We start from the raw sequence: 14,382 nt of genomic DNA on the forward strand, positions 1-14,382 counted from the left end.
AATTTCGTAGGCATGGGGAAATCCAACTAGGTTGCTAGAATTCTGGGAACAGACTAGAAGGAAGAAGGTCGGGGATTCAAGAGTCAGTATGTAAGTTCTCACCTGTATGTATGCTGTTTTCTAATCAGCCCACTTTTCTCTAGCTTCCCCAGTCCATAGACCTTGTTTATCCTGTCCAGATAAATCTCCAGTCTAGAAAGGGATGGGGGAGAGACAATTATGGGGCAAGGGAGTTACCTGGTGGTAAAAATGCCTGAGACTTTCTAAATTATGTAACAAATAATAGGTTATTTTAGAATTTCCCTAGTGTCATCTTTGGATTCCCTTTCTCAAATCCACTCTGTCTGTTATCACTTATCAGTTTTCTTTTTAACCTCCAATATTATTTTCTGTTTTTTCTTCTTCTTTTTGACTTTGTGAGCTTTCAACTTCCTTCTTTCTTTCACTGTCTATATTTGTTTTCTAGGGCTGTAGGATTCTGATACCAGTTCTCATGTGTGGGTTTTTCCCCACACCAAGCAATTCTTCAACACCAGCTGGGTGTCCTACAATTCAACTCAATTTTCAATTCTCAACTGCCCTTGCTCCACCACTTCAGACACCAATTGCAAGTCCAGGTTGTCCTCTGGGTTTCTTACCTTTGGGCTATAGTTTGGAGATTCCAATGACCTCCTACACCAGTTTGATTAATTTGCTCTAGCGGCTTACAGAACTCATAGAAATATTTTACTTATGGAAGGGGTGCATAGGGCAAGCTATGTGGGAAGGGGCGTGGCGCTTCCATGCCCTTTCCCAGTGCATCACTCATCCAACACCTGTACGTGTTCCCCAACCTGGAAGCTCCCAGAGACCTGTCCTTTTGGGTTTGTATAGAGGTTTCATTACACAGACCTAACTGATTAGATCATTGGCCACTGGTGATTGAACTCAATTTTGAGCCTCTTCCTTCTGGAAGGGGGGTTGGGACTGAAAATTTCAACTCTAATGTCATGGGTGATTCCTCTGGTGACTAGTGCTCATCCTTAGGTTACCTAGAGGCATTCCAAAAGTCACTCATTAACATAACAAAAGACACCTTTATCCTCTCATCACTTAGGAAATTCCAAGGGTTTTAAGAGCTCTGTTCCAGGAATGGGGTAGCAGACCAAATATATATTTCCTATTATAAATCACAATATCACAGGCTGCCATAACTAAGTACTACAAACTGGATGGCTTAAACAACAGAAATTTATTGTCTCTCAGGTCTAGAGGCTAAATGTCTGAAATTAAAGTGTAGGCAGGGTTGGTTCCTTTTGAAAGCTGTGAGGGAGAATCTGTTTCACTCCGCTCCTAGCTTCTGGTAGCTTCTGGTATTCTTTGGTTTAGGGATGGCATTCTTCCTGTGTCTTCACATCCTCCTTCCTTTATGCATGTCTGTCTCTGTGTTCAAATTTCTCCCTTTTTAGAAGGACACCAGCCATTTTGGTTTAAGGTGTACCCTAATGCCCTCATCTTAATTTGATCATCTGCAAAGACCCTATTTTCAAAATCGTATCCACAGATACAGGTTAAGGCATCGACATCTTTTGGGGGCACATAATTCAACCCATGACACGGTTCTTTTAGTGGATTTCAGGAGACAGCAAAGATAAATATATCTTTTTCAATCCACTATCTTAAGTCAGAAGTCTACCCTTTGCTCTGTGACATGACATACTGGAAGTTTTTTGAGTCTTTACTTTGTATCCAAAGCACTGAAGATATAAATACAAGTAATATGCCATCAAATAGCATAGTCAATTGGGAAAGACTACCTGAAACTAGGGACTTAAATGCCATTAGAATTCCCTCTCTCTCTCTCTGTCTCTTCTTATCTATATATCTTGCCTCTCTGAGTGTCATCTTCTTTATCTCTCTTATCTTGGACCCGTGCATTTGGACAGCACATTTGGACTGCATGAGACTAAAACAACGGCTACTGTAAGCCTCTGATTTTTTATCATCCAAACTTCACTACCAAAGAAGGGACCTCTAAGAAAATGTTCTGATCAGTCTTTTGTAAATCACCTGGCCTTCTAAATGGTCAAGGCAGTGAGGGTCTATGATTGGTGGATCCCACCTGAAAGACTATGTGGTGTCGGTGTGGGAAGTGTAGTTTCCTCCAAAACCATGTATGTCCCCCTTAAAACAATGAGAACTAATAGGTATCATAACATCTAATAAGCATCATTATATGTGCTATAACAAAGATAAGCACACAATGATTTAGAAGCACATTGAAAGGATACAGAATGACCCAGACAAATGAAATCAAAAAGCTTTCCTGAAGAAGATGATGCATGAACTAAACCCTGAATGATTTACAGGAATTAGACAGGAAAAACATAGGAGAAAATGTTTTTACAAGAAGAGCCTTTGAGAATATCCAATGGCCAGAAACAAGGGCAAGATAGGGAAAGAAGTAATTTAAGTAACTTAGTATGCCTGGAACATATATGTTCTATATATGAGGATAGAGAGAGAAATAGCAGCAAGATGATAAGTTCTCCATTTCTCTACTAAGGACTTGGAACTCATCCCAAAGACTATAGAGAATCTCTGACCATTGAATGATATTAAGAAAGCAAATGACACAATGAAATATGGTTTTGTTATATTTATTCTGGCACTGGTGAGCTTCTTTTCTCCTTTTCTCCTAGAAATGACAAAGAGAAAATTAAAGACTAATTAAGAAACGGTTTGAGTAATAGTGGTGGTTTTTAAAACACGTCCACAAATTCTTCAACATTCTTCCCATCTGGGGGGGAGGCGGTGTATGGTCCATTCACCTACTAAAGGACATCTTGATTGCTTCCAGGTTTTGGCAATTAAGAATAAAGCGGCTATCAAAATCCTTGTGCAGGTTTTTATGTGGACAGAAATTTTCAGCTTCTTTGGTTAAATACTAAGGAGGATGATTTTTGATTATGTTGTAAGAGTATGTTTAGTTTTCTAAGAAACCACCAAATTGTCTTCCAAAGTGGCTGTACCATTTTCCATTCCTGTCAGCAATGAATGAGAGTTCCTGAAATGTGAGATTTTTACATATAGTATTTTGTCTTTGGTTAAAAAAGGAATTTTGAAATATTTTTATCTGAGTGAATGTGTTAATTTATAAAATTACCTTCTTCATACTATTTTAAATGTTATGCTGAGAATAAAGGTAGAGAGCAAACTTTAGAAGTTGACGGATTGGCTATTCTAAGGTAAAGTATTAGCATTTAGAAAACACTTAAGGCAAAAAGATTAACCAATGTTTCATCTCGAAATTATTTTTCATACATATTTTTCAAATATACCACTGTGCTAGGTATTTTTAAAATAAAAGTTAAAATCAGCATTTTAACTAGCTACAATTGTTTCCAGTCAATTTGATCAAAAACAACACTTAAAATATTAATCTTCAGAGCCAGCCCTGATGGCCTAGCTGTTAAAAATTCTGTGTGCTCTGTTTTGGCAGCCTGGGTTCAGTTCTTGCACACAGAACCACACCACTTGTCTGTCAATAGCGATGCTGTGGCAATGGCTCACAGACAAGAACCAGAAGAACTTACAACTATACACAACTATGTACTGGGGCTTGGGGTGTGGGGGAGAAGAAAAAAGGAGGAAGATTGGCAACAGATGTTAGCTCAGCCCAATCTTTCCCTGGGGGGGGGGAGATACATATATATATAAATCTATATAAATCCTCACCATAATTACTTTTCTCAACTGGTTGTAAAGGACTCCTTTGAAAGACTTAGCTATATTTGAGTCAAAAGTAAAATAAGTAACAAGGAATTAAACCATTTTCAATTTGAAAATAAGGACTCAAAATTATAAACATATATAGGATAAAATAATTCTTGGATTTTCATACATAAAAAGGGTTGAAAGATGCCATGGAGAAAAAGAATTAACATCAAGAAGTAGGACTATGCAATTCATTTTCCTTGTTTCAATGATGAAACTTAGTTTAGTTTTTTTTGTGGGTTTCTGTTTTAAACCAGAGACACTGAGACATCGATAAAATAAGTGACGGGTTGCCGTCACACAACATATATTTTTCAGAACTCCCTGGACTTATTCAGAGCAAAGCAGCCCTTTCAGGTGGCACTTCTTATTCACATTAGGGACACTTAACCAGTATTACTATCCTCAGGTGAAATTTTTGCAAAAGGAAAAAGAATGTTGGAGAACTACCGAGTTAATCACCTTAATTGCTTGCTATTTTCCTTTGCAGAAAATAGGCCCAACTTCTGGGTTAGAAAGTGAATCATCTCTATATTGGAACATGCGTGAAGCCCTCAGTATACATGACTGACATCACGTCTCTGGACCTTGATTACACCTCATGCCCTTCACCTTATACATCTCTTCAAATTCCTGAGTCATGCTCTGTTTATGTCGTTTCTCTAGGAGCAAACTGCGGCATGGACCCAAACACAATGACGCCAGCGTGGTGAAGGAGGGGTCACGGTTAGAGGAAGGCAGCCTGGCTCCCGAGGTGCCAGGCGGGTGAAATTGAACGGACAAAGGGCAAAAGGCAAGCAACGGATATTTCTGCACTGGCCAAAGGAATCCTAAGAACCTCATCCCTTCTTTTTCTTGATTCCACATCCCAACAAGCTGGAAAAAGCTGGATTTTCGCCCTCTGTATTTGTTTTTGGGGCCAACCAAGAGACAGCGAAGGAGAGGGAAAGACATCTTTAGAAAAAAAATGTTTTTTTGACTTTAAAACAATCTTTAATGTCACAGTCACAATAAAATAAGAAGTAAGAAATTTTCATGTTTGCAATGAACTCTATTCAGGAAATCATTAGATAGAAAGAGAATACCCTGAAACCGACACTGTTCCTGCCCACCCCCAGGCCGCGCGGTCCAGAGCGCCGGGGGCGGGATGAAGGGCGGGGCTCTGTGAGGTCACAGTACCTACGCGCCGCCGTGTTGTTTTTGTGTTCCCAGCTCTTGGGAAAAGCTGCCGGGAGTTCTTTACCTGCCTATTCTCTACCTCCGCACCGGGGGACCCGCGATCCCTTCTGAAGGCTCTGCCAGGCTGCGCTGCGACGGGAGCTGCCATTTCGGAAGCGATTCTGATACATATTGAAGTTCGGCGGAGGGAAGCAAGACGGGAGAGACGCAGTCATCAGCGAGGGAGGCAGGCCCCGTCCGGGGATCTTAGAAACCCTGCGGTCCATCATGAAGTTCCAGTATAAGGAGGACCATCCCTTTGAATATCGGAAAAAGGAAGGAGAAAAGATCCGGAAGAAATATCCGGACAGGGTCCCTGTGAGTGTAATGGGAGTGCGGAGGGGGAGGGGAAGCGGATCCCCGTGGGCAGGGGCGTCGTGATGGCTGCCTTCAGGCGCAGAAGAAGGGTGATCCCTCAATTACTTAATCCTGAGCGCCCTTCACTACCAGGAGAGCCAGTGGAATGGACGTTCTGATTGCGGACCTTTTAAAACCCATAAACCCAGGGCCCCTACCCATTTTTACAGCCGACTGCATCTTTAGAGCAGAGCTTAGGTTTGAGTGACTCAGCAGTATTCAGAATCGATGTTGGTTGAGATGCTCAAAACGTGGCCCTTTTGTGGGAGAATAGTTAGGCTGGGACCTTGGATTTGCTGCTTTTAAGATCTCAGGGAAATTGTTCAGGGATTGACTGATGCAATGGGGTTTGCTCCGCTCAATTGCTGCCTTAGATGGTTCTCCCTTAATCGGGTTGACTTTGGCCCTTATGACATTGGGTTTGGAAGCCAGTGCATCCTTTCCTTTTTTTGTGAGGATTAGGAAAGCAGGGGGAGGGGGGCGCCACAAGACAGCCCTGGCCCAGAAAACAAGGTCACGTTCTCTGCGCCACAGCCCGGTTGCCTCATCATTCTTGGCTCCAGGGCATGTGTGGGGCCAGCCAGCCTTCCTTCTTCCGGTACTGATTTTGATTAGATTGTGCCTAGATACAATAGGGAAGGAATGAGGTCTTTTTCCTTCCGTTTTACACCCTGGTTTATGTAATTAAAACTAGTGTAGGCGGTGAGGAAGAACAGAAAAGAAAGAATAAGGAATCTTTCTGCATCCGGGCGTTTTTCCCGTCCCCTCATCCCCCGCCACTTGACTGGTTTTTCTCTAATATAGGCTGCACAGCCGAATTGGAGGGCAGAACACAAGTATTAAGGTAATGGAACAACAACCGTTGGATTTTGGAGAAGGAAGAGCAGACACTTTAAGATTGTGCTCTTTATCTTCAGGCAGGGACGTTAGGATAAATATTACATGTAAATTACAGGTAAAGAAATTGCGATTAGCTGATGTCCTTTCTTGACCCCCAGATTCTCTTTCAGACTTCTCCCCAACCTTTGGCTAACTGTCAAGGTCTTAACAGCCACCGGAAGCAACTCGGGCCTTAGGCCAGCCCTGGAAACCCGTTGCAGTCCTTTTCCTATAAGGAAGAAAGGGCATTAGGGCTGTTTCATTCCCCAGGAATTGCATACAAAGAAGTTTTGGCTAAAAAGGAGAGCTAGCCCTGTTACTCAGTAAAAGATCTTTCACAAATTGCTTTCCTGGTCTCTGGACCTTGGGTGATCTCTTTAAAAGTGTTCCTCAAGTCTGGTGATTCCAATCCTACTCTCTTATAATAATATTTGAAAGTGACAACTAACTTACTGATAGTTTACCGGGTACCTGACAGTATTTTAAGTGCTCTGTCTTTATTCATTCACTTAATCTTCACACCATTATAATCCCGTTCTACAGAAGAAGGATCTGAAGCACAGAAAAATGAAGTAACTTCCTAAAGGTTTCATATGGCTGGTGTGTGGCAGATTCAAATTCCACCTGGCTGTTGGACCCTCCATGCCATATCATTTCTCAGTTTCTAATCCACTTTTGTTAAACAGAATTATTTAAGTGTGCACTCTGCCTCACATTGTTAGGTATGGGAAATAGAAATGAAACTGTTGCTGCCCTCAAGCGTTCATGGTAGTATGATGCCAGAAAGGTAACCCAGTCAGCGAAATGACCCATTTATTCAGAACTCTGAGGCTCTGTTCCAGGAGCTCCACCTAAGTCACAAACACTGAAATCTGTCAGTTCCTAAATCTACTTAAAATTCCCATGTATTTCCTCAAAACTGAGCCCTTCCCATTTCAATCATTTACAAGCATTCACTCAGAATTTGCCAGCTAATCCTCGCTATTTTTTTCTCTTCATTGTTTGGTGTTAAATGTTTGACTTTGATAATTTGTAAGCTGTTATGACCATAATAGATCAGATCGCATGGTTCCCTCGGTTTGATTTTAACCAGTGATGGGCCTCCCCAGTGCTCCTCAGGTGCTCAGCCTGTGACCTTCTTTCTAGTTGTGAACACAGGAAGAAGAGCTCTGTTCTCTGAGATTTGGTTCTAGGCGGAATCCTTTATCTTACTGTGCTAGTGTCCTGTTTACAGAAAAGACAGTGAGAGTAAATGATTTCTGAAGTCCCTGCCAGCTGGACCCTTGGTGTGATTAAGGCCGTCATGTACCCTGAGTTCTCGCATACTTGAGCCTAGCCCCAACAGTGTCTGTTAGCTGCCATCTGAAAGAATAGGTGTGCCTTTGCCTTGAGAGAGGAGGGTATCTTGGGAGTTTGAAATTATCTTAATGGCTACAGTGTATTAAAAACCTGCAACATAGCAGGAAAGCGTTAGTAACAGATTGTCTGTTTTTTAAGATTTGTGAACAGTTCTCTGGAGGATTAGGCACATTTCACACATGAGGAAAACTGAACCAAAGAGACAAAGCCTCTCACCCAGGGACTTTCTAAGTGAGGAGTAGAGTTGGGATTCCTGGAAACCTAAATATTTTCTGGTAAACCAAGGCCTTAATGATTTCCCTCTCCCCTCCCGTTCCTCTCCAGATCTCTCTCTTGCCTCCGGATGTCTTATTTGCAGTCTGCTTTATTGCTCTCTTTCTCTCGTCCCTTCTTGTGGTTTCTATCACTTATTGATCCTTATTGGTCAGAGCAGGAGCTGCCAGATCTGAGAGTTCCTGGGAGGCCCCCTGCTACGCTCCCTGTTTGGCTTTGATTTTATTAACCTGCTGCATCCTGCCCATCCTCATTGTTGGCCTTCACTGGTCTCTCCCTAAAGCTCTTCCTACTTTTTCTTTGTAATTTCTGATTCACATAACTTACTCCAGTTTTTACTTTTAAATTTTGAGTGTGATCGTGTCTCTTTGGTCTTCCTGGTACAGGATACTTTTTCTCTGTAAATACGAAATAAGTTTTTTCATTATTTTAATCTGTTTAATGAAAAGCTTCAAGCCCCTCCCTTTTAAGTCAGTCCGTATGTTTAGATAGTTCTTTATAATTTGCAAAGCATTTTGACATAAAATTTTATGGATTACTCAGGTTCATTATATCTGTATCATGACTTTGTAAAAGATGTGTTGGAAAGTTATCTTCCTTTCACTCATTGGAATGCTGAAGCTCAGGGAGGTTAACCCACCTTTCTGTTAAATAGATCACACAGCTACTAGAGATACTTGTCCAGTGTTTATTTCTACTTTAACTTTTTTATACTTTCCGTATCTTCTATCTAGAATGATTATATTTTCTTAACTATAAATCTAAAGCTGATGTTAACAGAAGATTGTATTTATAATTTGAATTAAATTATATATTTTATAATAAATCATATAATTTATGTAATATATGAATATGTAAATACTAAATATAGTTTTGTAGTATAATTTACATTTAAAATTTTAAGTAATTATAAATATTTTCTATTTTATAAATTTACATGCATAAACTTTAATTTTTACATCTTAATTTTTTCATTACAGAAATATATGATCTTTCTAAAACTTGAAATATAGAAATATTTAATGTAGACAGTGAAAATCCTAGCAGATAATCAATATTGATAAATGGGTTATTGTCCTGGCATCTTATTCATAATATCGTACTATAAGAACTGTTTTTAATGTGTACTTTTTTCACTTGAGTGTTTTGAATGTACTTTTTTTGCAGTCATTCTCGAAAATTTTGACCTTATAAAATTTAAACCATGTTATCTGTCCTTTCAATAAAAGGCATTTATAGGAAAGAATAAAACTAATAAGTACTCAGGACCATTTGAGAAAACCCAGACAATCTTTTTAATGCTCTAGTTAAATACTGGAAAGTATATATCCTATAGAGTACCTTACAGGTAACTTGTAGTTACTTAGATCAAGATTCTCTTTACTTTTCATCACGTGCCCTCTCTATTTTCTTATTTCACTAATAAAACTATAACCTTACTGAGAAAGCCCATTTGCCCATACATTTTGTAAGGGGTAAGGAGAAATAAAAAATGAAAAAGTTGTTTTGGCCTAGACAAATTCACTTCAAAGAGGGCAGCTGTAGGATGTGGAAGGAAAAATGCTAGGTTGGATTCTGTAGTTTTCATTCCCACTGTCTGCCTCTTCTCCCAGGTGATCGTGGAGAAGGCTCCTAAGGCCAGAGTGCCTGACCTGGACAAGAGGAAGTACCTAGTGCCCTCTGACCTCACTGGTAAAGCTTTCCCTCCCTGACCCTTCCTCCCTTGGCAAGCGTTCCCAGTCCTTCCTGCATGCATTGAATTGAAGAATTGAAGAAAGTGAGTGTGCTTCTCCACAGAGTTAGGTGATTCAAAAATGGGGACAATCGTTTTTCTCTATCACCAATTCCCTTAAGCGTTTCCCATAATAGTGCCTTGTTTGATTTTGACACAGCAAAGTGCAAAACATTGAAAGAGAAGATCAGACATCCATCATTTAAATGACTTAAAATTCAGCTTTGTTATTGTGGTATGAATTTATTCCGAAAAGAAAATCAGACTAGTTTCTTAGAAGGATCACATTTTAGAGATTCTCAGCTGAATTGTCTCCTCAAACTACAGTTTTTTGTTAATACATTTTGTAGATACTGTTTCGAATTGCAAAGGGTATTCATTCTTCACCTTGATTCTCAATGGAATAACCACTGCATCCAGGGGACACTAGAAAGATTTTGTAGATATGTTTGCTCCCGAGTTATTAGATTTGACTCTCAACTTTCTAGAGCTTTCATAGTGCTCAGCTAAAGGAAAAGCATTGAACTCCACTCATTGCCCCAACATTGGAGTGAGTAGCCATGCTAAGATTACTGGGAGTCCAGTAGACCTCTTCGCATCACTCATCTGCGTTAGGGTGAGAGTGGGCATGGGAGTGTTTCAAATCAAGTTGAGACAGTGATGGATAGTATTCCCTCAAAGTCATCCTCAGGCTTTGAGTGGGTATGCTAACATTAGGTCTGAAATAGAGTAAGGAGGGGAAGTATTGAGGAATATACTCCTCAATGGCATGTCAGGGAATATGCAGTCTTCTTTGAGTTTCCCTTTTTATTTCTAAAGCTGTGGGACAGTATTTGGCTTTGCTCAGATGGCATGTAAAGCCGATCCTTTAAAGGGAACGGGTACAGTAGAATTTTTTTCTGGGTCTTAACCCTTCTCCTAATCCCTTGTTTTCTTCTCTTGCCTTCTTTTTCTAAAACCTTCCTTCATCCAGTTGGCCAGTTCTACTTCTTAATCCGGAAGAGGATCCACCTGAGACCTGAGGACGCCTTATTCTTCTTTGTCAACAACACTATCCCTCCCACTAGCGCTACCATGGGCCAGCTGTATGAGGTAATGGTCCTGGTCACAGCAATACCTTGAAGTCTGGTGTTCTCTGGCTTTTGTTCCAGTGCATGTTGCTAACACCTGGGAAGTAGGGCAGGAGGTGTTGTTTATCAGGATCCTCTTACACACCGCAGTGTAGGGCTCTGGGCCATGAGATACCATTTGTCCTTTAGGGATTGAGCAGTCTGCTAGGTTTAATACCTACCTTCAAATTCTCTTCTCAGTCTCCTTGCTGTAGTGTTTTAATTTTGGATCGTCTTTATTGAAACAGCAGGAAATGGTTCCTGATCGCAAAAATTCCAGATAAAATGAAATTTAAAATTAAGGCAAAATTTTTAAGTTGATTTATTTGTTTTAACAGATAAACTGAGCTGGAGAGAATAATTTTGTTGATTTCTTTTGGTTTAATTGGTAAACTGTCCGAATCTGAGAAAACTATAGGAAAGGACTTTACCCTACTGTATCATCTAAGATTGTAACTGGATTGTTCCTTAAAAGATTTCAGAAAAGATGCTGCCGCCTTCTTGTGCCCCATTACTGAATTGCATAAACTTCTAATGCCTCTAATCTGACTTTTATTCCATAGCATATGTTGCCTATTAATATATATTCCAGTATGTATGTTTTGTTGTATCTGTGTTCCCTTTGCTAGAATGAGCTTTTTTAAGGTTAAGGATTATGTCCTGCTCATGTTCATATCCTTGATACCTATGTGCATGATGTTCTCCATGAAGGTTTTTTGTTTATGAACTCATAATTGAATTCCAACCACTTCTGTTTATTCTTTGTTCCTCTTTTTAATGGGTCTAATGATAACCTTCCATACATATTTACAAGGTTGTGTGGAGCTCAGGATCCTAGAGATAATAGATGTGATTATGTTTTCTAAACTGTCCTCTTATCTCTTCCCTAGGACAACCATGAGGAAGACTATTTTCTGTATGTGGCCTACAGTGATGAGAGTGTCTATGGGAAGTGAGTGGTGGAAGCCCAGCAGATGGGAGCACCTGGACTCGGGGGTAGAGGGAGGGGTGTGTGTGGGACTTGGGGAAAGAGAGGGAGGGCTCCCACGGTGGAGGAGACAGAGGTGAAGACATCTGGAAACACTACACTGCACACACCGTCATCATATTTTCACATGCTCACTTGATAATTTTTTGCTGCTTCCTCGGCCCAGGGAGAAAGCTTGTCAGGACAGAGCTGTTAGATTGGCTTTGCTAGAGGAATGGGGATGATGTAATTTCACAGCACTGCTGCGAATTCATTTTTGTGCAATTTCATGGAAGACTGAGGAGGTAGGCAGGTTGGGGCCAGAGATGATTGTGGACCAGTAGCAACTTCCTGCTCTTCTCTTTGGGCAGGGATTCTGTTTTTGACATTTGCACAAGACAGGTAGGGAAAGGGGATGGGAATGTTTTAGACTATTGGTAGTGGACCATTCCTGGGGACCAAAAGAGATCCATTGTAATTAAAACATTGTGATGCGTGATCTCGCCTATCTCCACACTTCTCCCCATCCCAATCCTAATCTCACACACAAATATTACAGTACCACCCTAGTGGTAGTGATAGACATCAGACACAGAAATTTAGATGGAGCTCTCTTACTGTTGGAAAATAGGGGTAAGGCGTGAAGGATGTTGTTATTATGAAGATAGTTTCAATAGCGTTAAACTGGAATTGCTAAGTATTGAGCATCTCTGTCTAACCTGCTCTCTCTCTGGTGCCCCTTATTCCACACCTACCTTAGACTTTAATGAACCTCAGCCATTTTCAATTACAGGCTAAAACCACTCCCCCAGCATTCCCCAAACTTCACTCCGTGTGTAGGGACGGAGATGTCTTATGTATGGAAGGGGCAGGTATGAGGTAAGATAGGTTGTCTACACCTCCCACTCATCCAGAATTCTTGCTCCCTTGCTGCTGTCCCTTCCATCTCACACGCACAGAAATACTAAAGGATGGCCAGCTGCTTCCCTCCTTTGGTTTTCATTTACTGCAGCTGCTAGTTAGGAAAGTTTGAAGGGATGACTTTTAGTAATTCATGGGGATTCTGTTGATTCAGATTATTGTCACTTTAGGGGTTATTAAATGGGTGGGGGTGGGGAGCAGGAATTGCACTCAGACATGACATTTCAGTTCATCTCTGCTAATGAAAAGTGTTCTTCCTATGGGGGAAATCTATGTGTCAGTTCTGTCAGCTGCAGGTTCTTGTATAATGAAGTTTATGCTGTCAGGCCAAGAAAATAAAATAATTGCATACCTTAAAAACTCACGGTGAGTTCAGAAATGTTGCCTTTATTGAGCATGAGTTAGAGTAGATGGCATGTGGACTCTGAGCAGAAAACTTTGAGTGAGGGTGGCTCTTGGCAATGAATGATCACGTATGGTCAGACATCCATGTTTGTCAGTTCCTTACTGACCAGGAATTGGTGAATGTGGGGGCAGTGTGCCTGGCGCAGTGGTAGTATGTGTGTGATTTTCTCTGCGGATAAATGCTTTGTCACTGCGTTACGTGTTCCTCAAAGCTGAAGGAGGAAGATTGCCTACATGAGAATACAGAGGGTGAGGTTGGGGGTATGCTTATTAAAAATGCAGATATCTAGGCTTTGTCCCAGATTTAACCGACTCAATCTCATCGTAGGCGTCTGTATTTTTAACCAGCGCCTCGTGATTCTGCTTCATGCTGAAGTTTGAGAGGCATTGCTCTGTGTACCTGGTTTTGCTGTAAGTCCCAACCAAACCTGTTCTCTCCATCACAACTTGGTCAGTAGGAGGCCATCATCTCCCGAACCAGCAAATGGCATTTAGGCAAGGCCCCTAGGGTCAAATCAAGCTTGGTGTCTTCTGACCATGGGTTCAGGTAGTCAGGAACCACTATGTGCGAGGGCAGTGTGATGCAAGTTATGAGACATTGAAAGAGATTAGTAAAAACTCCTTTCTTAAAGAACTTTAAAACCCATCCCTAATCCTTTTTAATTTCTTGCAGCTATACCCCCAAGTGGTGTATACCTGTGTAGAGTTTCATGGAGTATATCAGAATTACTAGAAAGGAAGTAGGTGATCGTAAAAGATCTGTGGCAGGATTCCACCCACCATCAAACCGTCCCCAGTGTAGTAACTGAGGAAGTTAAGTCGGGATTGAGAGGAAAGGAAGAAATCCAAGCCCTGCAAGTGCCACGTGCAGGAAGTTGTGGCAAGCTCTAAAGAATTATGATGTTGACATCAAAGCATTAAAAATGGTCACCTGTAACTAATTGGGGTGTTTCAGATAAAGCCAGATGGCAGCTAATATTGAATTAAGATAGGAGCTACATTTTGCAACTAGATTTGCCCACTGCATGGGAATGTGACTGGGTGAATGTTTAAGAGCAAATAAACACATGGCAGATCCCAGCCCTCTCTGCCCATGGGGAACAGTCCCCGTCGTGCAGGAGAACGCATGTCATTACTAAACCAAAAAGGTATTTTGAATTTAGAGCCTCTGTCTCTTATAGGAGGTCTTTGCTTTTCGCAGTCTGAGTTATCTCTAGATTTTCATGGTGGAAAAAAGTTATCCTTGGATGGGACATTACTTATCACTTTAGAGCAGCCCTTTGATTTTATAGATCCATAAGTTTTAAATAACTAAGTTCAGAGGCAAAGGCAGGCCAAGTATTTCATGCTTTGATTTGGGTATGATGCTCTTTCCTGAACGTCAGTGTCTCAGCACCACTCCCATG

The 14,382-nt window shown here is 40.9% G+C and overlaps 1 protein-coding gene across 1 annotated transcript; it reads left to right on the top strand.

Moving 5' to 3' along the window:
* The first annotated feature begins 4,422 nt into the window (after window positions 1-4,422).
* Window positions 4,423-12,935, top strand: GABARAPL1 (GABA type A receptor associated protein like 1). Its single transcript, XM_014850921.3, has 4 exons — window positions 4,423-5,292; window positions 9,456-9,534; window positions 10,548-10,666; window positions 11,574-12,935. Exons 1-4 carry the CDS (start codon window positions 5,203-5,205, stop codon window positions 11,637-11,639), a joined length of 354 nt encoding a protein of 117 aa, XP_014706407.1. The 5' UTR covers window positions 4,423-5,202; the 3' UTR covers window positions 11,640-12,935.
* Window positions 12,936-14,382: the final 1,447 nt, after the last annotated feature.

This window comes from Equus asinus, chromosome 22 (assembly GCF_041296235.1).
Source record: "Equus asinus isolate D_3611 breed Donkey chromosome 22, EquAss-T2T_v2, whole genome shotgun sequence".
Lineage (NCBI taxonomy): Eukaryota > Metazoa > Chordata > Mammalia > Perissodactyla > Equidae > Equus > Equus asinus.